The sequence below is a fragment of the Enhydra lutris genome, unplaced genomic scaffold, assembly GCF_002288905.1.
Source record: "Enhydra lutris kenyoni isolate GAN:26980312 unplaced genomic scaffold, ASM228890v2 scaffoldscaffold49, whole genome shotgun sequence".
Taxonomy (NCBI): domain Eukaryota; kingdom Metazoa; phylum Chordata; class Mammalia; order Carnivora; family Mustelidae; genus Enhydra; species Enhydra lutris.
This window is the reverse complement of record NW_019154133.1, coordinates 12817166-12837145: the sequence shown is the minus strand read 5'-3', so window position 1 is coordinate 12837145 and position 19980 is coordinate 12817166. Positions and strand designations below refer to the sequence as shown.

The window sequence follows — 19980 nt, the reverse complement described above, 5'->3', positions numbered from 1 at the left end:
CTAAAATACTTACCACTGGCCCTTCACAAGAGGAAAAAAAAAAAAAAAAAAAAAGGTCAGTCAGCCTACCCCTGGTCGATGGCGATGTCACTCATTGGTAGACGGGAGTATCTCGGACAGGGAGCTTCAGTGAGAATGAACTCTGTCTCCACGTAGGAACAGCAAAGGAGGAGGCTTACTTCTGTCCCATCACCTGCAGCCTCCCTGTGAAAATCCTTGCTGGGTATGGATTGGCACACCTGAGAGAACACAGGACCCAACTTACCTGCTCACTGGGCTCAAAGCTCATCTCCTCCTTCTCAGTTTTCATAGCTATTAATTTTGTGTTGCTGGCAGGGTCTGTCTTACTGTCCAGTCGCTCAAGTTTGGGGGTTATTTCTGGTAAACCAATATCTTTAGTATCATCTTTGTCTAGCAGGTAGCGAAGTAGTGCATTCTCTTTCTTCTTGGGGCTCACGGGCTCTTGTTTAACAGTCACTTCTGAGCCGGGAGCTGTGCTGTTGGCCTCCTGGCTCAGCTCTTTGCCCGTGGCTTCTGCTGTTAGCTTGGCCAAGTCCACGGGGGAGCTGCTGTCCTGCAAGAGTCTGTGCAAAATCTTATGCTTCTCCTTGAGCGAGGTTCCGTGTGTCGAGCCAGAGCCAGGCAGGCTCGCCGTGGAGTCCTTGTTTGTGTCCGACAGGGAGCTGGATAAGGGCGAAGGCTCCATCTGGTCAGATTTGGTGGTCAGCAGCTGGAGGAGTTTGGTCTGTCCCTTGCTGTCATGCAGCCGATTCTGTCCATCGGCTCTCTCACTGCTCACGGCCTGGGGCATGCTGGAATCGCTGGTCTCCTTCTGCTCTCCCGGATGGCAGCTGCTCTCTGCTTGACCAGGTGTACCTTCAGAGGGCTCCCCATAAAGTCCAAAACAGTCTTTGGAGTCTAAGCTTCCCATCTTGCTGAGTGGGGGAGGATTCATATTAACGGGGGAGTTTTGCAAATTGCCCATTTTTAGGTCTGGTGAAGCCAGCGACGACCCCAGTGAGACCCCATGCCCCTCGCTGAGGGCCTGAAGTGCGTTGAGGGAGCTGTTGGTGTAGCTATGGCTATTTCCTGTGCTGCTGCAAACTCCCACAGGGGAATGCAAGCTTCCTGCAGGGGAAAACTGACTGGGTGGGATTCGAGGGCTGCCAGCCACTCCGGGGCTCATGCGATGCCGTGGCGAAAGCATGGAGTTGGGCTGTCCTGGATTCATGCCAGGGCTGCTCTGTGAGGGACTGTTCATTTTGAGTGCATAGTTACTACCCTGAGGAGTGGTTGCTTGCATGCTTGACACATGGTTCATTCCCCCGGAACCGCCAAACCTGCCCATGGGCATGCCCATTTGTTCCTTTGGGCCATTGATGGGAAAATTTATATTGCTACCGAGGGTCATGTCCTGACCTGGGTTCCCACTGCACATGGCCTGATGGGCAGGGCTGCTAGAGCTAAGTGGATTCAATGGCTTCCCCATCGCTTGTCCAGTCAGATCCGGATTCATTACACACACATTTTGCTCTCTGTACGATGAGGAGAGAAATATAAAAGGAAACGCATTTAGCAAGTTGTTATTAATTTTTTAAAAAATGAGATGGTCTCTTTTCTTTATAAAAGAACAGACTACATTTACAGGACAGATAATACTTGGATGAAACAATCTGCAATTATGGACAAGACTGAGCACGCGTAATTCTGGACCAGGAGGAATGTTTTGCAGTCAACTCATTAAGATGTCTGCGGTTTTACAGAGGAGCTGTCTTTAAATGTGACTACTACTGGATTGAAATCGTAGTTACCAGACAAGACATGAGCGGGGTTCCAATTACATAATATTATCTTTCTCATTACATGGTATATTATCGTGGATAACTGAGAACTTGTCCCATCTTCAAGGAAGGACCCTAACAAGCAGAGCTGTCTTCAGTTATCTGCCAAATCACAATTCCTAACAGTAGACACATTTGTAAGCCCAGAGAGCCCTGAGGTATACTACTTGGCTCAAGATGGACAGCATACTTCAAAACTGGCGGGTGGGGTTGGGGGAGCCCGCCTCAACTAGTAGGAACTCCGCAAGTACTAGAGCCAGTGAAGTTATTGAAAGTATTGTTAATTAGATCACCTTGTCCAACAGAGCCCCTTGCTGGTCAAAGCAAGAGACTCTAGCACAGACAATGTGGGGCCGAACTTTAGAGTGACTGTGCTCTGTGATCTTACCCCCCAACGTCCAGACAACTCCAATCCACTCCCTTACTGGTGACTCAAGGCAACCTTTCTGGGCTAGATGATTTTCCAAGCCCTATGAGCTTTAATTTACAGCCTTGGCAGTCACTTGTGAGTTACCACATGTGTTCACAAATCCAAACAAAACAGGTTTCACAAATCATCAAACATCAGCTTTCACTTAGGGGGGTGAAATCTGGCACATCTGTAATCACTTTCAAATTGTTTCAGTTTGAGGTCAGATTTATTAACAGTTGGCAAACAGGGCTGCCTGATTTTTTTTAATTCCCAAATAAGAAAGGATATAATCAAGAAGTGTAATACAAGGGGACTCTTTCACCAGAGCAACTTTATGTATCTTCTGATAGTACCTCATAAAGTTTTATATAGTACATACATAAATATTTATGTAAGGCGAAATGTAATCATTTCCCTAAATTTGTGCTCTAAAACAATATAGTTTATGACATTTATTTTAAAATCAACATTCAATTTTCTGTACTGTAATTTTTTTTTTTTTTTTGGTACTGTAATTTTTTAATGGAAATGTTTATTACCTTTCAGTTGAAAGGCTAATGGCAAGAAGTTAACTTAAACCTGAGGGGGAAAAAGCCCTAAAACAAGTCCTCTAAGTAGATATACTTGGAAGTTTCAGATTTCCACGCACAGGAGCAGAAGTCCTGCTAGTGGCTTTTCTACTTCACCGGCACGTGTCCCCACTGGGGGGACGGCCCAACTTCCCTTCCCTTTTAGGCGAGGCCTTCCTGTCGGAGCCCTGTAAGCGGAAGCCTGTGTTCTTCCAGCGGGGTTTTAAAATTCACTAGTATTAAGGCACAAATTCAAGGGATAGCCCTCCTTTGCCGGTATCCCAAGTTGTCTCTTAGTCAGAAGTTAATAGCAACTAAATTTTATATTGTACCTGCGTGCGGCCGATGAACAGACATGTCTAACAAGGCTGAAAAGCTCTAGGGGGATCTGTTGCTTTGGAACCATTTCCTCTTGATTTGGGGAAGGGAAAGAGTGATTTCTTAGAACGAGGATTACCTGTGAAGCATATGTAATGATATTACAAGCTGAGGTTCATTAGTAGTCTGAGAACGGATGAGTTTGCTCTTCGTCTGTGCAGCAACAAGAGTGCCATCGGACAAGGAAAAACGGTAGATTTGACTGAACGCCAATCCTTGTCTCAGCACTGTGGGCAAGCAAGGAAACAGAATTCATGTTCACCAAAAAAAAAAAAAATCAGAGAGTGGGGGGCAGGATAAGACACACTAACTAATAGTAATAAATTTCATTTTCATATATTCCTACTAGCATGTTAACAAGAGCTGGAAATACTATTTCATGATATTGAAATATTTTAACATTTTAAAAGCACATTTATTTTTTTACTCAAAATACTAATAAATTCAATGTACTGGTTTTTTTTTTAAAAATACGGCTTGGACCCTCGAACTATGTTCTTTTTAAAATCTTCAGTACCATGGTAAAAAAGAATGTAAACCATTTGTTGGCTTAAAACTAGCTTTGCAATGGTATGTTTAAAATACCAGAAAACAATACAATGCATAAACATAATATCTTTAAAGATTACAATTTGCCTTTAGTTTCCTTTTAAACTAATAAAAATATTACAGTAAAATTTATGACATTATATTCTCCAAATATTCATCTTCAAGTTATTACTGTTCTTCATCTCATAATACTATCCCCCATTCTGTTTCTCAGTATGTAAGGAGTATTATTTCTGTGGACGGGACTACAGGAAGTAAGAGATGAACAGTCAGAAAAGTCTCTTCAGAAGAGAAAAAGGCTAAATAGAAAACTGAAACAATAAAAGTATAATTAGTTTAATTTCTGAATAAAGAATCTGGTGTTTCCATTTTCAAGGCAAGTGAAGAAAATATAACAAATCACCTACGTTAAAATAATGTCTCTTAAAATAAAATTTCAGATTTATCTTTTTTTTTTAAAATATTTTATTTATTTGATAGAGAGAGATCACAAGTAGGCAGAGAGGCAGACAGAGAGAGGGGGAAGAAGCAGGCTCCCTGCTGAGCAGAAAGCCCCATGCGGGGCTCGATCCCAGGACCCTGAGATCATGACCTGAGCCGAAGGCAGAGGCTTTAACCCACTGAGCCACCCAGGCGCCCCAGATTTATCTTTTAAAACAACTAAATACTGCCTATTAAAAAAGAACTTAAAAAAAAAAAAAAGAACATCTCGATTCAGAAAAAAAGTAGACACATAATCTGGTAACCCACTTAAACAATTGTAAGAAAACTACCATGTTTTTATCACATAATCCTCTATACAAATTCTTTAAGTTGAAGAGCTAGCCCCACAAATAGCCAGATCGAACACATTCATGACTTTACAAAATTGCCACAAGGGAGTGAGGGAGGGAGTCGCTGACACACAGTATGGATTTGGGTTTTTCTTGGTAAAAGTTCACTTTGAGCAATTTCCCTAATGAAACCCCCTCTGCAGTTTCAGTTACATTCAGTGCTTAGGTATTTCTGCCATCAAGTGTTGCATGAAATTACTCAGGAGTGGCAGACCTGGAAATGAATTACTGTGCGTATGTGTATTTTGCGTTTTGCAGTGAGTAGGTTCCTATAAGGCAGAATAAATACAATATTTATAATAGGATTCCTATTTTGAAAAACTTACAATTTTGGAATTTTGTCTGTGATCCCTTAAGATTTTCTATTTCCATCTGGTCTACACCAAACATCTCTACTTAATTAGACATAGTTAAGCATGCACCTGAATTCATTTAGGAAGCTCTTCCATTTAGACACAAACTTGCAGATTTTTACTCAATGTGATTAGATTACCTTCGATCTTACCTACTTCATACGTTTGGATGCAGAGTATTTCATATGTTTTGTAGTTTCCCTTCAGTGGGTCCTGCCTGTTTAAGCCTACCACAGTGCCTGGTACATTTCTACAAACCCTTTTGTAAGGAATCGGAAGACCACAGAGTTGAGTGTAGGGCATTGCTACTCAGGGCTCAAGGACACTGAATGTGTTTGCTCATGGTGATTTCTTATCCATATTTCTTATTTTTACTGTTTTTTATTTTATTATTTTTAAAAGAATTTTTATTTATTTATTTGAGTGAGACAGAGGGCACAAGTGGTGGGAAAGGGAGGGAGAGGGAGAAGCGACTCCTTGCCGAGCTTGGGCCTTGATCTCACAAACCTGAGATCAGGACCTTGGTGTCAGATGCTTAATCAACTGAGATGCCTAGGTGCCCCCTGTTGTTACTATTTTTTGGGAAAGATTTATTTGAGAGTGAGAGAGCAAGCGTGCGCAAGCGAGAAAGAGAGGGAGGGAGAATCTCAAGCAGGCTCCACGTCCAGCAGAGCATGGAGCTGGGCTCAGGGCTCAATCTCACCACCCTGGAGATCATGACCTGAGCCAAAAACAAGAGTCAGAGGCTTAACCAACTGAGCTGCACAGGCACCCCCATTGTTACTATTCTTTAAATTTTAAACCAGATCTGGTGAAATAGTAGGTTAAATACTGATTTCTGCCAAATATAGAATCTTTACTTCCTCATTCTTCCCAACTTAGAGAAAGATGCTGAAAGGCACAAATTGCTGGATTATGTACTTACTTCGAAGAAGGATAAATAAGATGAAAAAGAGGAATAAGATGAGACAAAAATAAGGGGATGGGGAGAGAGGTCATCTACTATGATTTGTACTTTTCCGTAAGTGACCTTAAAGCACAGAGTGTAAGCATACAAACACTACTGGTAAAATGCTAAGGTCACAGATGCACATTAATGGAAGAGGACAACCTAAAACTCTATCTTCAATTGGGGCTTAGGGCTTTTTTTCTGCCAAAATGCGACAATCTGCCAAACTGAGTTACCAGGCACACTCTGCTGGGCCCCACTGGTCCCAGGCCTCACAGCCCCTCCCTGGTAATCCAGGCCTCCTACCCAGGTGCCCCCTGCCAGGACATGCAGTGTGCACGAGAGGACTGAAAGATCAGGAGAAGTGTCTCCTTCCCCCACTTAGTTCTGAATAAGTGCCAGGGAAAGGCAGTTTTTCTTCTTTCTCACAGATAGAACAAGAAACCAGAAGGCACTTGAGGAAATGTGATTGGGTACGAAGAGCTCCAGGAACAGCAGAGCAGAGGGACTGCACAGCAGAGAGATGGCAAGTTAGGCTCCAGTGCTGACAAGCCAGTCATTTCACCTGCTTCTAGGTCCCCATCTCCAGGTCGAGTCCTAACACCTACCTCACAGCTGTGCTGAGGGTCCACAAGACAGTGTAAGGAAGGAAGATAACTGCACAAAGACCACGTGCCCAGGAGGGCTGCTATTATTACTGGCATAGAACTTCGAAGTCCTGGGTTTAGTTCTAGCCATCTTGCTAATTAACCGTCAGCTAGCTGACCCGTGACCTCAAGACAAGTGACTTCATTTCTTTGGGCCTTCTAGAAACATCTTCAGGGGTCATGATCTAGAAGGAGAGCCCAGGATCTCACTGTCCCCTCTACTAGGAATTCAGCTGCTCTTGCAAATTTCATTTCATTCTTATTTCCAGATTTTCCTTATGATTCAGAGATTTCTTTTGATATTAAGTGGCCCCTTATTATATAGTCTTATTTATGTACAGAAGCCTTGGGATCAGAAAAAAATGATCTCTTTCCTTCCCTTTCTTCTGTTTTTATGAAATGATCTCCGATTTATCTCATTCTTCTGTCCTACAGGTTCTATTAAATTTTCCTTTTTTTTTTTTTTTTAAGATTTTATTTATTTATTTGACAGAGAGAGAAAGAGATCACAAGTAGGCAGCGAGGCAAACACAGAGACGGGGGGCGGGGGGAAGCAGGCTCCCGCTGAGCAGAGAGCCTGATGGGGGGCTCGATCCCAGGACCCTGAGACCATGACCTGAGCTGAAGGCAGAGGCTTAACCCTCTGAGCCATCCAGGCGCCTCTTAAATTTTCCTTTAGATGGCGACATTTTCTGGGCCAGACGATGCAACCACATCTAAACATAAAAAGTCAACAGATCCAAGTTTCCTGAGGTGAACTTCAGGCTCACAGTTTCAGAGAAAGCTCCCGCAGGAAGCAGTCATACAGCAATGTCAACTGCAAGAGGAGTAGCACGTGGGGACGCTTACCTTCATGATGATGCCTCTTAGCATAGGACACAGCCTCCCCTTCATGCTGCGCGTGGAACTTCTGAATGCACCTTCTCACCAGGTCCTCCCAGCCTGGTTTCATGGCTGCCCTCATGGTGCTTGTGTCCAGTGAAGTGATCTTGCCTATGAAACGACAGCAAGCATTACACCTACACACTCATCTACTGTGTATGGAAGTGATTAGCATTTTACAAGAGAAAAATATCCTTCTTTAGAATAGGCAGCACAAGTACATGGACCGAAAGGGCAGACAGTGAAAAGAAGTGTCCCTCCCTCTCCTTCCTGCGGCGCCTCGAGGCTTCTGCCCAAGTGCCCGTCACCATCCCCAGCTTCTTCGTTATCTCCTGAACAGAGCCCCTGCCTTACGAATAGGTCGATATTCTCAAATGATTGCTTTGGAGAGAAAATGTACCTTGGAGATCTTGGCGAGTAGTAAAACTTTCTGATGAGGGAAGAACTGGTCTCTCCTTCATAGGAACTCTTCTTGCCACACAAATCAAGCAGGACTGCAAATCTTCAATCACATACATTCATGGTTACCACATTAGGCCTTTCCAGCGAGTCACACAAACTCAAGTGTATTTATGACAATGCGACCTTGCCAATCAGCGCGGGAGGGACGACCGAATACTGTGCACCCTGCTCCTCCCCGGCTTCACCCTCTCCCTGCCTGAGTGGGAAGAGCTGGGGGATGGGCAAGGACATGCTATGCACGATGAGCTGGGGGAGGTCGGGGGAGACCGCTGAAGCCACGGACACATGTGGCCGAAGTCCACCCACCACAGCAGCTCCATGATCTGCAACCACCTTCCCAGGGACAGCGGGGGAGCGTGGCGGACCTCGACAAGCAGCTCATTTCAACATCAATACACAGAGGATGAAAACTCAAATCCCATACTCTGCTCTGTCAAGCGTTTGGTTTTTGAGTTTTTGGTTCACTACGCTACCGGAACACTAGACGTCCCCTTTACCCAATGATGCGGCTGCCCCCAGAATGGCAACATGCGCTTTCAAACCAAGAATGTAAACCGAGGCTGGAGTTGACCTCGGAGAACAAATACTGGAAAGTGCAGCATGTGCCAGAGCGGCCGCGCTACCAGTCAGAATCTCGGTCCTGGCTGGCTTCTCACCGAGCCATGCTGAGCCTTCATTCCTTACCCACTGACATTGTTTTATTCATCCGTGTTCACTTCTAGAGAACAGGGAAATGTTTTATTTATCTTTGTAACATGCAGGGCACACTGTGTAGCTCTTTCAATTTCAAAATGCTGGAAAAAAGGTCAAAAGCAGTCTTCATATCTTATGTCCTTGATTTATGATTGCTCGTCTTGAAATCTGGGGAAGGAGTTCTTTAAATATACCCAGGAAGGGCGCCTGGGTGGCTCAGTGGGTTAAAGCCTCTGCCTTCGGCTCAGGTCATGATCCCAGGGTCCTGGGATCGAGCCCTGCATTGGGCTCTCTGCTCAGCGGGGAGCCTGCTTCCTCCTCTCTCTCTGCCTGCCTCTCTGCCTGCTTGTGATCTCTGTCAAATAAATAAATAAAAATCTTAAAAAAAAAAATAAAAAAAAAATATACCCAGAAATAGTGGGTATCCCAAATATGAATGTAATCCTCGTTCTCAACATAATAAAAAGCTAAATTTCTGAGCACACACTACGAGGCAGACATCTCTTTTAGCTGCTTTAGAGGCTACCGGTTTGTGTCGTCCTTGTGCCAGCTCTATGAGGCAGGTCCTGGCGTTCTCTCCATTTAACACAGGAGGAAACCACAGCACAGAATTTCAGTAAGTTGCCCAACACCGTACAAAGCTGGTGAAGCCAGGATTCGAACCTGAGCACACTATGGCTCAGAAATCCTCCTCAGCCATACTGTGTTAACACTGAGAACCAGACTTTAAATGTACAAAAATGTTTAAATATACAGCACAAAACCACAAATTAGATCAGCTATATCTTTTTTTTCCACTTTGGAGTGGCGTCCTAGATGGGTGAATTGGCAGTACTTAGTCTGTTGCATAAAAAGAAAAAAATATCCCTCAACATTGCATACTTACGTAAAAACTTAATTTTGAAAAATTATGTCATCTGTGAGAGCTCCATTACTTTTCAATAAAATTTAAATTACAAATTACTTTCACATTCTTTAAAAAAAAGAATGAACTACAGATCTTCCTCAACTTACAATGGGGTTACATCCTGATAAACCTATTTTTATTATTCTTTTTAAAGATTTACTTATTTGAGAGAGCGAGCGAGAGAGAGAGAAAGAGAGCGAGAGGGCAAAAGTAGGGACGGGGCAGAGGGAGGAAGAGACAAGCAGACTCGCTGCTGAGTGTGGAGCCCGACGTGGGGCTTGAGCCCAAGACCCTGAGATCACGACCTGAGCTGAAACCAAGAGTCAGACATTCAACTGGTTGAGCCACTCACGTGCCCCACCTTGACAAACCTATATTCAGATGAAAATACTGTAAGGTGAAAATGCATTTACTACACCTAACCTACCAAACATCGTAACTTAGCCACGGCCATCTTAAATGTGCTCAGACACACTATGGGCAACATCATCTCACACAAAGCCTGTGTTTTCATGAAGTGCTGACCACCTCATGTAATTTACCAGATACTACACTGAAGGTGAATGACACAACGGGTGCAGAACAGTCGGAAGTGTAGCTTCCGCTGTGGCTCGCTGTCGCTGCCCAGTATCCTGAGAGAGGACTGTAGGCATATCGCTAGCCCGGGGAAAAAGCTGAATTAAAAAATTTGAAGTATGGTTTCTACTGACTGTGTATGGCTTTTGCACAGTCCTAATGTCAAAAAACAGTAAGTCAAGACTCGGAAGTTGGGTACGTTCTGGACTATTTAAGGCTGATCATGGTTCAGGCGTATTCATTTAATCCTTACTCTGATACTGGCATTGTTGACCTCACTTGATGAGAGGAGAGAGCAAACTGATGCTCAGAGATGTCAAAAGACTGGCCCAAAGCCAGAGTTGGGAAGCGGCTGAATGAGGAGCTGGCGTGTCTGATGATAAAGCCCGTTAGGTTTTCACCCCCGAGTGCCCCTCCGCACTTTCTCTCTTTCAAAGCCTCAGAGGAGAGAAGGACACTCAGCGGCACAGAATGGCTTGCTTGGAGGGCATCCGGGTGGATGCTACAGCCGCATCCTTTAAGGGGAAGGGACTAAGAACCTGAGAGCTTGAAATCCCCTCCCTCAGTCACTCCCATCTCTATCCTCTCTTGTGGATCATTCTAGTACACTGTATTCTGGACCCTGCATCCATGGATCAACTGTACGGAATCCATGAACCCCCAGAAAGGATATGAAAAATACTGTTTGTACTTGCGCATTTTTCTAGGTCTGCGGCTCGCTGCTTGCAGTAGACAATCCAGAGGAGCCTCGGATCCCCGGGAAGCTTAACTATTACCAGAGCTTCTCTAGTAGGGCTGCCACTAGTGGCTAGGTAAATGGAAACTTGATAAAATACAAAATTCAGTCCCCCAGTGGCATTACTGAAATTGCAAGTGCTCAGTAGGCACAGTGGGGCCTGCACTGGACACAGAAGATACACAAAACTGCCATGACTGCAGAACAGTCTACTGAACAGCGCTGTTTGAAAGACTTAAAAATCGAACCTAAGGGATAGCTGGGTGGCTCAGTCAGTTGGGCGTCTGCCTTCGGCTCAGGTCATGACCCCATGGTCCTGGGATCAAGTCCCACGTCAGGCTCCCAGCTCAGCGGGAGTCTGCTTCTCCCTCTGCCTGCCCCTGTCCCCTTGCCTGTGCTTGTGTGCACTCTCTCTGACAAATACATAAAATCTTTAAAAAAGACGAATTTATCACAAGAATTAAGTAGGTTAAAGAGAATGGAGAAACCACTTCTACATTCTTCTTTGTGTGGCCACTCATTTTAGATAATTAAGTATGAAAAGAGCAGCACAGGGATAAACACACAGACATGTAAGACAGCCTGCAGATTTTGTCCTACCTTCTCCTTCTTCTTTGATGGACTTTGGTTGAGAGACAGCAAAGCACTGCATAGTTTCGTATTTCTGGTGTGCTTCCTGGTTATCGTGACCTTCTTCTTCCGAATCTGGTAGAGGTTTTACCAGCATCCGACAATTGAAGGTATGGCTGTTCCGCCTAGGAAGTTCGCCAGACCAGGATCCCCCATTCACTGAGGGCGGTAAAAGCAATCCGACAATTACAAACCAACACCAGGCTCGCCGCTGCCAAATTATCGAAATGATGCTGATGCTAAACAAGCTGGGAAAAATGCTTGGGATTTCCAAAATAACTTTTAGCCCTCTTACTCTTCACCCTGACTCCTTCCTTCAAGGTCAGACCTTGGTTAACTATTATTAGAACACTGCTCTTCATTTTTGGATTTTCCTTACTCTGGTGTCTTGGAAATCTGGTTCAACCTACTTGTACTTTAGATATTTTACGCCCTTTAGATATGTTATCCCCGCTCAAAAATCTGGAACTGGCACCAAGTGCCGCACGCATCAAGCTCTTTAAGAGGATGCAGACTTGATGTAGTCGGGGATACGAAGGCCGCCGGAACCGATGGACTAAATCTCACTAAGCAGCCCCATCTTACCCGTCTAACCAGATCCCCCACACTGGCCCGCACAGGCCTCCCCCACCAGCCTCCACACCTGGTCCCACAAGGACACCGGTGCTCCTGCCACCTTATCTGCCACTATTTCTCCCAGCCCAGCATACCCGGCTCTGAGGCCGAGATCTCATCATCCCCTCCTCTTCTAGACCTTTCTTCCGTAGAATTTTACAGAAATTTTGGTATGTATTGTGTAATTCAGCTGTTGCTGAATGACTCTATTTTGTTTCATGTACATTTCCTCAAGTCGACTGAAAACTCCCTGCAGAGGCCCTGCTAATATCATTTATTTTTTACCAAGGGAAAGGCTACGTCACATGTCTTCTACTTTAGTGTCAATCCTTAGAAATGTATTAATTCAAGAAAGAGAGAATGACACAGAGGAAAGACACTTTTTTGGGGAAATGGGTTAAAGCAATCAAGAGAAATCAAAGAAGAGCTGGAATCAGAACCAATCCTAATACTCATTTTGGTATCCTTTTCTTTACTGTTCTTTATGTTTTATCTAAAAAAATATTACAATCAATAGGACAATGAAAGAGGGGATCGAAAAAAAAGGGCCAGTGGTTAGATAAGCAAACACACTCTCAAAGCTCACTTGTGGGAAAATACTTAAAAGGATATCTAGGTGCTCTGGTGAATGCGATGCTAAGCCCATAGCCACTGGGCTGCAAAGGAATAAAAAAGAAAACACACCCTGGAAAGAACAAAGGAAATATCAAGTTAACTGCAAGAAACTGTTTTAGAATCACAGGAGGAACCATAGCTAACTTTATACGTCGTGCAGACATTTGGGAAGTTTCTTCCGCCATCGGTATTCTTAAAAGCTTATTTACATAATGGATACTACAAAGAGAAAAATCAAAGAAGAAAGAAAAAAAGAGTTCTTATTAACTCAGGTTAATAAGTAATTTTTAAAATATAAAAGAAGTACAGTATAAAGTCAGGAAAAGAGCTCTTTAGACACGTGAATTAATAATAGTGAATTAATAAGTACAGGTCCTTTGAGGAAGTCATCAAATTACTGAAGAGATCTGAAATATTAGTTACTTGAAGAAATCCCATTTTCTTGTTCATTTACTACAGAATATAATAAAAGAATCTCACATGAATATTCATGTGTTTTGTCTTACTGTTGCAGTCACTTTGAACAAAGGGTTATCCTGCCAAGGAAAAGCTAGCCCTCATGGAATTCAAAAAGGGCCTTCTCCTATTTACTGCGGTAACAATAAGACTGGCTAACAGAAACCGTTTGAAAAAAAAAAAAGAACAGAAATACTTGCTAACTCAGGACTTGACCTTATTCTGTACTAAAATATGCACTTCCTTTTATCTGTGAAGATGTTCTTAGCATCATCAGTCTAAGTGAGAATATTAAAAAAAGAACCACTTAGTAAGTGGGAACGGCAATACTCTGGAGCAGCAAGGAAGGTGGGCCTACGCTGCGAACCACCCACTTGAAACCGTGGCCCTCAAGACTCCTAGACACCCTTGGAGAGCATCTTTAGAGAGAAAGGAAGTCGGCGCTGTGGACCAGGGAGAGTGGGTAAGGAGGCAGAGCCACCGAAGCATCTGGAATATGGAAGAGCCCACTCAGGGCTGCTGGCCCGACAGCATCTGACCCTCCATGTGCCACTTGTTCCTTAATGTCATGGCCTCAGGATACTGGAGGCACCCACACACAGACTCTCTTCATTAGCAGCACTTAAAATCTTGTTTTTCTCAAGTCCAATCTCAAACTTCTCATGACCTTCTACTTCTTAGAACCAAGGAGCACAAGCCCAATCAGAGGCGGCTGGTGCTGGACAGAGTGGGGGGCAGTGTGGCACCCCCTTAAAAAAACATTGAAACAAACCCTATGAAAACAGTTGCCACAGGAGTCCCTTCCATCTGAACTATTTTCATGTACTTTAAATAGAGGATCAAAACAATCTTTCCTTCAAGATCACTATCTGCAGATGTCCTCTTCTCCATGACTTTGAAGCTTAAATAGTTAATACAAGCCTCTCTGAAGAACTACCCAGTTACCCTTATCCCCAACTGACATACCACCCAGTTCTATGTGACCCCCTCCAACCATGGGGGAGGAGGGAGCAGCAGACAAGCATTTACCTATAGACTTTGGCAGCAGGTTTTTGACAAATTCAGTGTGGTCCCCAACATGCAGGATGCTATATACACTTTTGTTCATCAGCTCTTCTTGGTTATACCTTAGGTATTGTGTCACGTTCTCTGAAACAAATACAACGTTGCCTTCCAGGTTCACTACAAAGAAGAACCCATCAAGGGCCTAAGGGAAAAGGCACAAACCATGTTAGAAAGGACACAAGAGAAAAATCATATGCAGCTGTTAAGAAGGGATGATCCCCTTAAGGGAAAGGGTGGAATTCACACATGGACAAAAAAGAGATTTCTCTCTCTCTCTCGCCCCTCTCCTAGTTTCGGGGAAAAATGAACACATTTTCGCGTGGTGAAATTGTTCCGTCTTAGTAAGTGGGAGAGAGCCTACATCAAGGTTTCTTGTGGCAAACTAAATGACAAATACTAACTCTGTTATGTTATCAGGAGATAACTACTGCCATGTAAGTGCAGGCATTTATCTGTATTTTCCAAATTATACTGATGGACTCCACCTGGCCAAGGACAACGCTTACGTTACCAACCCAGTACAAAGCGATTATGTTCTACCGTTTCTCATGTAACACAATGGGAGGAAAGGGTCATCGATAATTTTCCTTCAGTTTAAGGATTAAGAAACCCCAAACTTTATTACCTTTAAAGCTGCCAGGGTTTAAATGAAAAGAACTGCAGGTGTTCTCAAACATCAATCCTTTATTTTTTAGGGGAAGGGTCTGAAGTATCTCTCCGATAACGGGGACCGCACGCTGAGACATCAGTGGTAGAGTCTGAAGACTGGAAGGGGACTTGAGGTTTTGGTTTTTGACAGTGAGAACTGGAAAGTTAACTAACTGTGCCCTTCTCTATGATTTGTTCCCTAGTCATGGAGATGCAGGTCCCTAACCACCTAGATAACATTAACATTTTCCTGCAATGTGGCTTGGCCCCACTCCTCCTTGTTGTCATTCCAATCTAGATTAGGGAAGGACAGAAAGACTCCAGGATCATTTCAGGAAATAAAGATAATGAGAGTAACTACCAAGCATGTTTACTGTGCCCAAACACATCGGGTCACCTGAATATTTACAACTCTGGAAGGAATGTGCTACCTTCTTCAATTAGCAGAGGAGGAAGAAACTGAGGCTCTAAGAGGGGCAGTGGTTTACATAAGCTTTTCCGACTCAGTCAGTGGCAGAGCTAGAATCTGAATCCAGGTGGACTCAAAAGCTCCGGCTTGCGACTACTCTGCAGCAGAGTTCTACTTCAGTGTTTGCCCCAAATCTTTTCCTATCATGTTCACCTTGGTGATACGGAAGTTTAGAGTTTGGAGAGTTTCTCTTTGTGACTCCTCCTTCTCCTTTTGGGTCTGTGCTTGTCAGAGCCCTGTTTTACAGATTAGGTGAGTGATCAAGACTACAGAAGGCTAGGGGCACCTGGGTGGCTCCGTGGGTTAAGCCTCTGCCTTCGGCTCAGGTCATGATCTCAGGGTCCTGGGATGGAGCCCCGCATTGGGCTCTCTGCTCAGCAGGGAGCCTGCTTCCCACCCCCCCGGACCCCCGTCTCTCTCTGCCTGCTGCTCTGCCTACTTGTGATCTCTCTCTCTCTCTCTGTTAAATAAATAAATAAAATCTTAAAAAAAAAAAAAAAAGACTACAGAAGGCTTGATACTGATCAGGTACATCTTGACATAGGGCCTCCTGGTCTACCCAGCTTGTGTCACACAGCTTCCCTGTGCTATGTATTTACTATTGTTTTTAACATGAAAGTTACGTGTACATATTGACATGACAATGTGTATGGCTGGGGCACGAAGTATTTACTTTTATCCTAGTTTGCTTTTTCCATAAGTTATTACTTAACAGGCTCCTATTTTGTGAGCTTTCTTTGAATATATTCCATCTTTAATTCTATTTTCATCACAAAACTAAGTGCTCTCTCAAATTAGAAATGACCATAAGGCACCAGTGAATAGCTCTTCAAAAAAAAAAAAAAAAAAAAAAAAAGTAACACCATTCAATTTTAAGTCTTTCTGAAATATTCTGTCAGGTTTTACCAATGGTGTGAACGATGTGCAGGGCAAAGCAAGACTGTATGTAAATGGCCTTCCACAACAGGTTGGCAGCAACCCTTGAAAGCCTTGTGTGAGTAAGCACATGCGGGTGTATGTCTGTGAAGGGGGAAAGGAAGGAAGTCAGTTGATGAGTTATGTGCCACGTGTCTTTCTAAACTAACTGCTTCGGATATACATTCACAGGGATTTTCGTAATTATATTACCTATAGCTCCCTTTTGAAAATGCAGAGAGCTCCCCACTGCTTTGCACCATGACAAAAAGACTAATTTATAGCATAGTATGACTGAAAGATGAAAGTGTTTCATCTTATAAGACCGTGTTTTTTAAAGCACACTGTGATATGCTCTGATGAAAAAAACTGACATTTGGCTTTGTTGCCTAGCAACCACTATGCTATGATGTAAGCATGAGTGTGCATCTATGCCTAGGAACAGCTCAACGAGAACAAGTTTTCCCTGTTTAAATTATTCCATGTAAACAGGGATAAAGACTTCAAACCTTAAGTCACTAGATTTGAGCATTAACCCTCTAACCTATTCAGCACTGAAGTCCTGCCACAGAAGTCCTTGCCACTGAATTCTCAGAAGGCTATTTTTTAAAAAATTTATTTATTTGACAGACAGAGATCACAAGTAGGCAGAAAGGCAGGCAGAGAGAGAGAGAGGAAGCAGGCTCCCTGCTGAGCAGAGAGCCCGATGCAGGACTCAATCCCAGGACTCTGGGATCATGATCTGAGCCGAAGGCAGAGGCTTTAACCCACTTGAGCCACCCAGGCACCCCAGAAGACTATTTTTAAACAGTAAAAATGCTGGTCTGATTTTGTGAGAGAAGGCCCACTAATACCCAGCAGTCTGATTTCTATAATCAATGAACTTGCTCTCAGAGGGCCTGAATCATAGTCTTGTGGTTACTTCAAACACGTCTTTTTAGAAGTCTCAATAATCTTTTCAGGAGTTTCCACCCTCCTGTAATCTTCCCCCATATAGGGAACCAATGCAGATATCTGGGAATTTCCTAATAAGTTAATAATTTAGGTTACCATAATTTCCAAATCAGTTTTGTTTATAATTAAAAATTTTTTCACAGAAACCTATCTACTTTCATCTAATTCTAAATAGTCCGCCTGGTTAGAGTTCTCTGATCTGCTTCTTAGAACCAAGCAGGAAGTAGCACTCTGGCGTTCCTTGTTGACTCTGGAAAATCAGGTTAAGTGTGTTTTTGCTTTTTCCCTGAAAATTGTACTTGGATACTGTCAAGCTAGTGACTCAAGAGGAATAAGCAAGGGACAACACAGGGTCATTGAAAGTCTTTTGGCTAGCAGGGCCAGGGTCAAGAATCTTGTCATTTCTAAATACAAAGACTGGGTCAGACGATTTTTAATTTTTTCTGTGTCCCCCCACCCCACCTTCCAAGAGTAGGATAAATTTTCACAGAATGATATTCTCTAAAAATAAAGATCATCACATGTACCAACTGAAAGAAAGGGGGCAATTACTGGTGATCTTTGCTTTAAAAATCCTACTTTCTCCTATACGGGCAGCTACTGCCACGAGGTAAGTGATTCTACGTGACGAAGCCACCCAGCTTGCGGCCATGCGGTAATTTTCAATCTCATCATATTATCCGCAGAGTAAATTATCCTGAGATCTGACATAATTTATGTCTCAGGGCTCCTCTGCTTCTTGTTATATATTCACCGACATTTTTTTCCCCTCATCTTCCCATAGCCTACATCTTGAATTTTAATTTCGGAATAGGTACAGCAAAGCACTTGGTGTTTAATACTGTACTAGCTAATAAAAGAGGAAAACGAGACTTCACAAATTCTAGATAGGAGTCTGGTCATAAAACTTCTCAAAGTTAATAAAGAACAGGGAGTTAAGACCAATCACTACACTTGTGATGCTTACCTGAACAGCTCTGCCTATTATTGCCGTTTTCATCTTTATGAGATAAACTAGTTTGAAGCAGCATAAATAAAAAACATAAGCCTCCATCTGGTCCTCGAATTTTAACTGCCTGCATGGACATCCACACATGGCATAAGTAAAATCTAAGAATTGGGGGAATATTTCAAATGAAAATTCTATTGCTGAATTTAATAGGACTTGTGAGCATGATTTTCCAAAACAAATGCTTACTTTGTCAATTTATAATCTAGCTCAGGCAATGCTCTGTTATTACTGGGAAATGTATGTAGGCTGAAATCTGGAGCCAGGCACGTATGTATCAGTAAGCTCCAGAAGTCAGCAGTACTTCAAGCTTTACGAGTGAAAACTAAGTGTAGATTGTTTTGAAATTATATCCACCTGAGAAGGGAACACAATAACGTGACGACCAACGACAGGGCAGGGGACAGAGCCTGAACGAGGGTACGCTACCTCAAGCATCATAGGCCCCAGCGCGTCCTTGTCGATGACGCCCTGCCCGGTTGATGACACGTCTGACTTCTGCACTTCATCCACGTTGGCGGCCGCTGCTTTTTCTGCAATAAACAGAAGTGTGAATTAAATGGCTGTGCTCCTTCAAGGACAGAATGACACAGAAACATCGTCATTGTAATGATCTGTAAGATCTCCAGTGGAACCAGCCGGGGCGCTGGAAGAGTCCAAGTCCGTCTGCACCGCCGCCGAATGGCAGATGCTGCTGGAAGCAGGAACACAACACCACCTTTTGCCTCCAGAACGTGGGGGCTCAGAGACCCTGCCAGGCAGTTGGTAAAATGAGTGTAGTGGTTTCGTGTTAGTCCCCGACAAGCATTTTTTTCCTCAACTACAAAACTGTTACATGCTACGGCACAATTAGTCTCTGCTCCAGGGACTCCGCAAACTGGGATAACGAGAGGTCTGTTGTTCAGGATTCAGGAGCATAATCAGAGGTACATTTGCAGGTATTTCAAGAAGGAAGGAAGGGGAAGTCACTCCTGCTACGGCTGCTCCCACGTGATGCGCTCTCACAACTCCCTTCTGGACGCTTGTACTGCTCCACCTCCTGCCACGCTCACACAGGAGTAGCCTGAAAGAGGGGTCCCTATCCTGTAGAAGGTGCTCACCGATTAATAGCAGAGAGAAGAGGCACCCTCTCAGGCACAGGAGGGGTTCAGTGGCTGCCCTTTTGTCTAGTACAGAGACACACAATACGGGCTCCCGCGTTACAACGTGCAAGGCAGCATTCGGGCCCGGGGGAGGGCCTGGGACAGTGCCCCATCATGGATAATTCTCAGAGAACAAACAGGTGCGTAGTTATCGACATATATGCAAACTCATTATTTTAAGAACATCAAAAAAAGTTTAAAGCTTAACAGATACATAGCCTCAACTTGCGAGAAAACAACACAAAAACAATGTGTCGATTATTTGTACCTGAATAAATTATATCCTTGTTTACACTGCATGTTAGCATTGTAATTAAATGCAAATACAGAAAGCTGTAAATCAATTTAGTACTCAGGATCAACCTGCTTTCATGACCTTGGTAAATCTGGCTGTCCCTCCTCCTCCTTCCTTTTTTTTTTTTTTTTTTTTTTTTTGGTAAAAAAGATTTTATAGAGTATTCTGAAGATCTGGAAAACTTCACTTGTCCCCGAGAACCTAGAACATAATTAGGAATTACGTAGGTCCTCCAAATCTTGCCGCTGCTGTGATGGGGCGCTGCCACGTGTACACTCAGCGGGAAAGGGAAGATGACCTGTGTGAGGCTCAAGTCTAAGTTCAGCCATTTAGAACTACGAGCCAGAGGAAGTCATTCTAACTTTTTTTTTTTTTTTTTT

General features: G+C 43.5%; 1 protein-coding gene across 2 annotated transcripts in view; it reads right to left on the bottom strand.

The window, feature by feature from the left end:
• Positions 1–19980, bottom strand: part of LOC111156771 (nuclear receptor coactivator 2) — a 294726-nt gene that overhangs the window by 39503 nt on the left and 235243 nt on the right. For both annotated transcript variants that reach the window (XM_022517836.1, XM_022517837.1), the window contains 7 exons: positions 18593–18696; positions 14133–14310; positions 11388–11576; positions 7814–7915; positions 7381–7524; positions 3280–3427; positions 266–1535 (listed from right to left, as the gene is read on the bottom strand). In XM_022517836.1, coding sequence (XP_022373544.1) covers positions 266–1535; positions 3280–3427; positions 7381–7524; positions 7814–7915; positions 11388–11576; positions 14133–14310; positions 18593–18696 — 2135 coding nt within the window. The remainder of the gene's footprint in view (positions 1–265; positions 1536–3279; positions 3428–7380; positions 7525–7813; positions 7916–11387; positions 11577–14132; positions 14311–18592; positions 18697–19980) is intronic.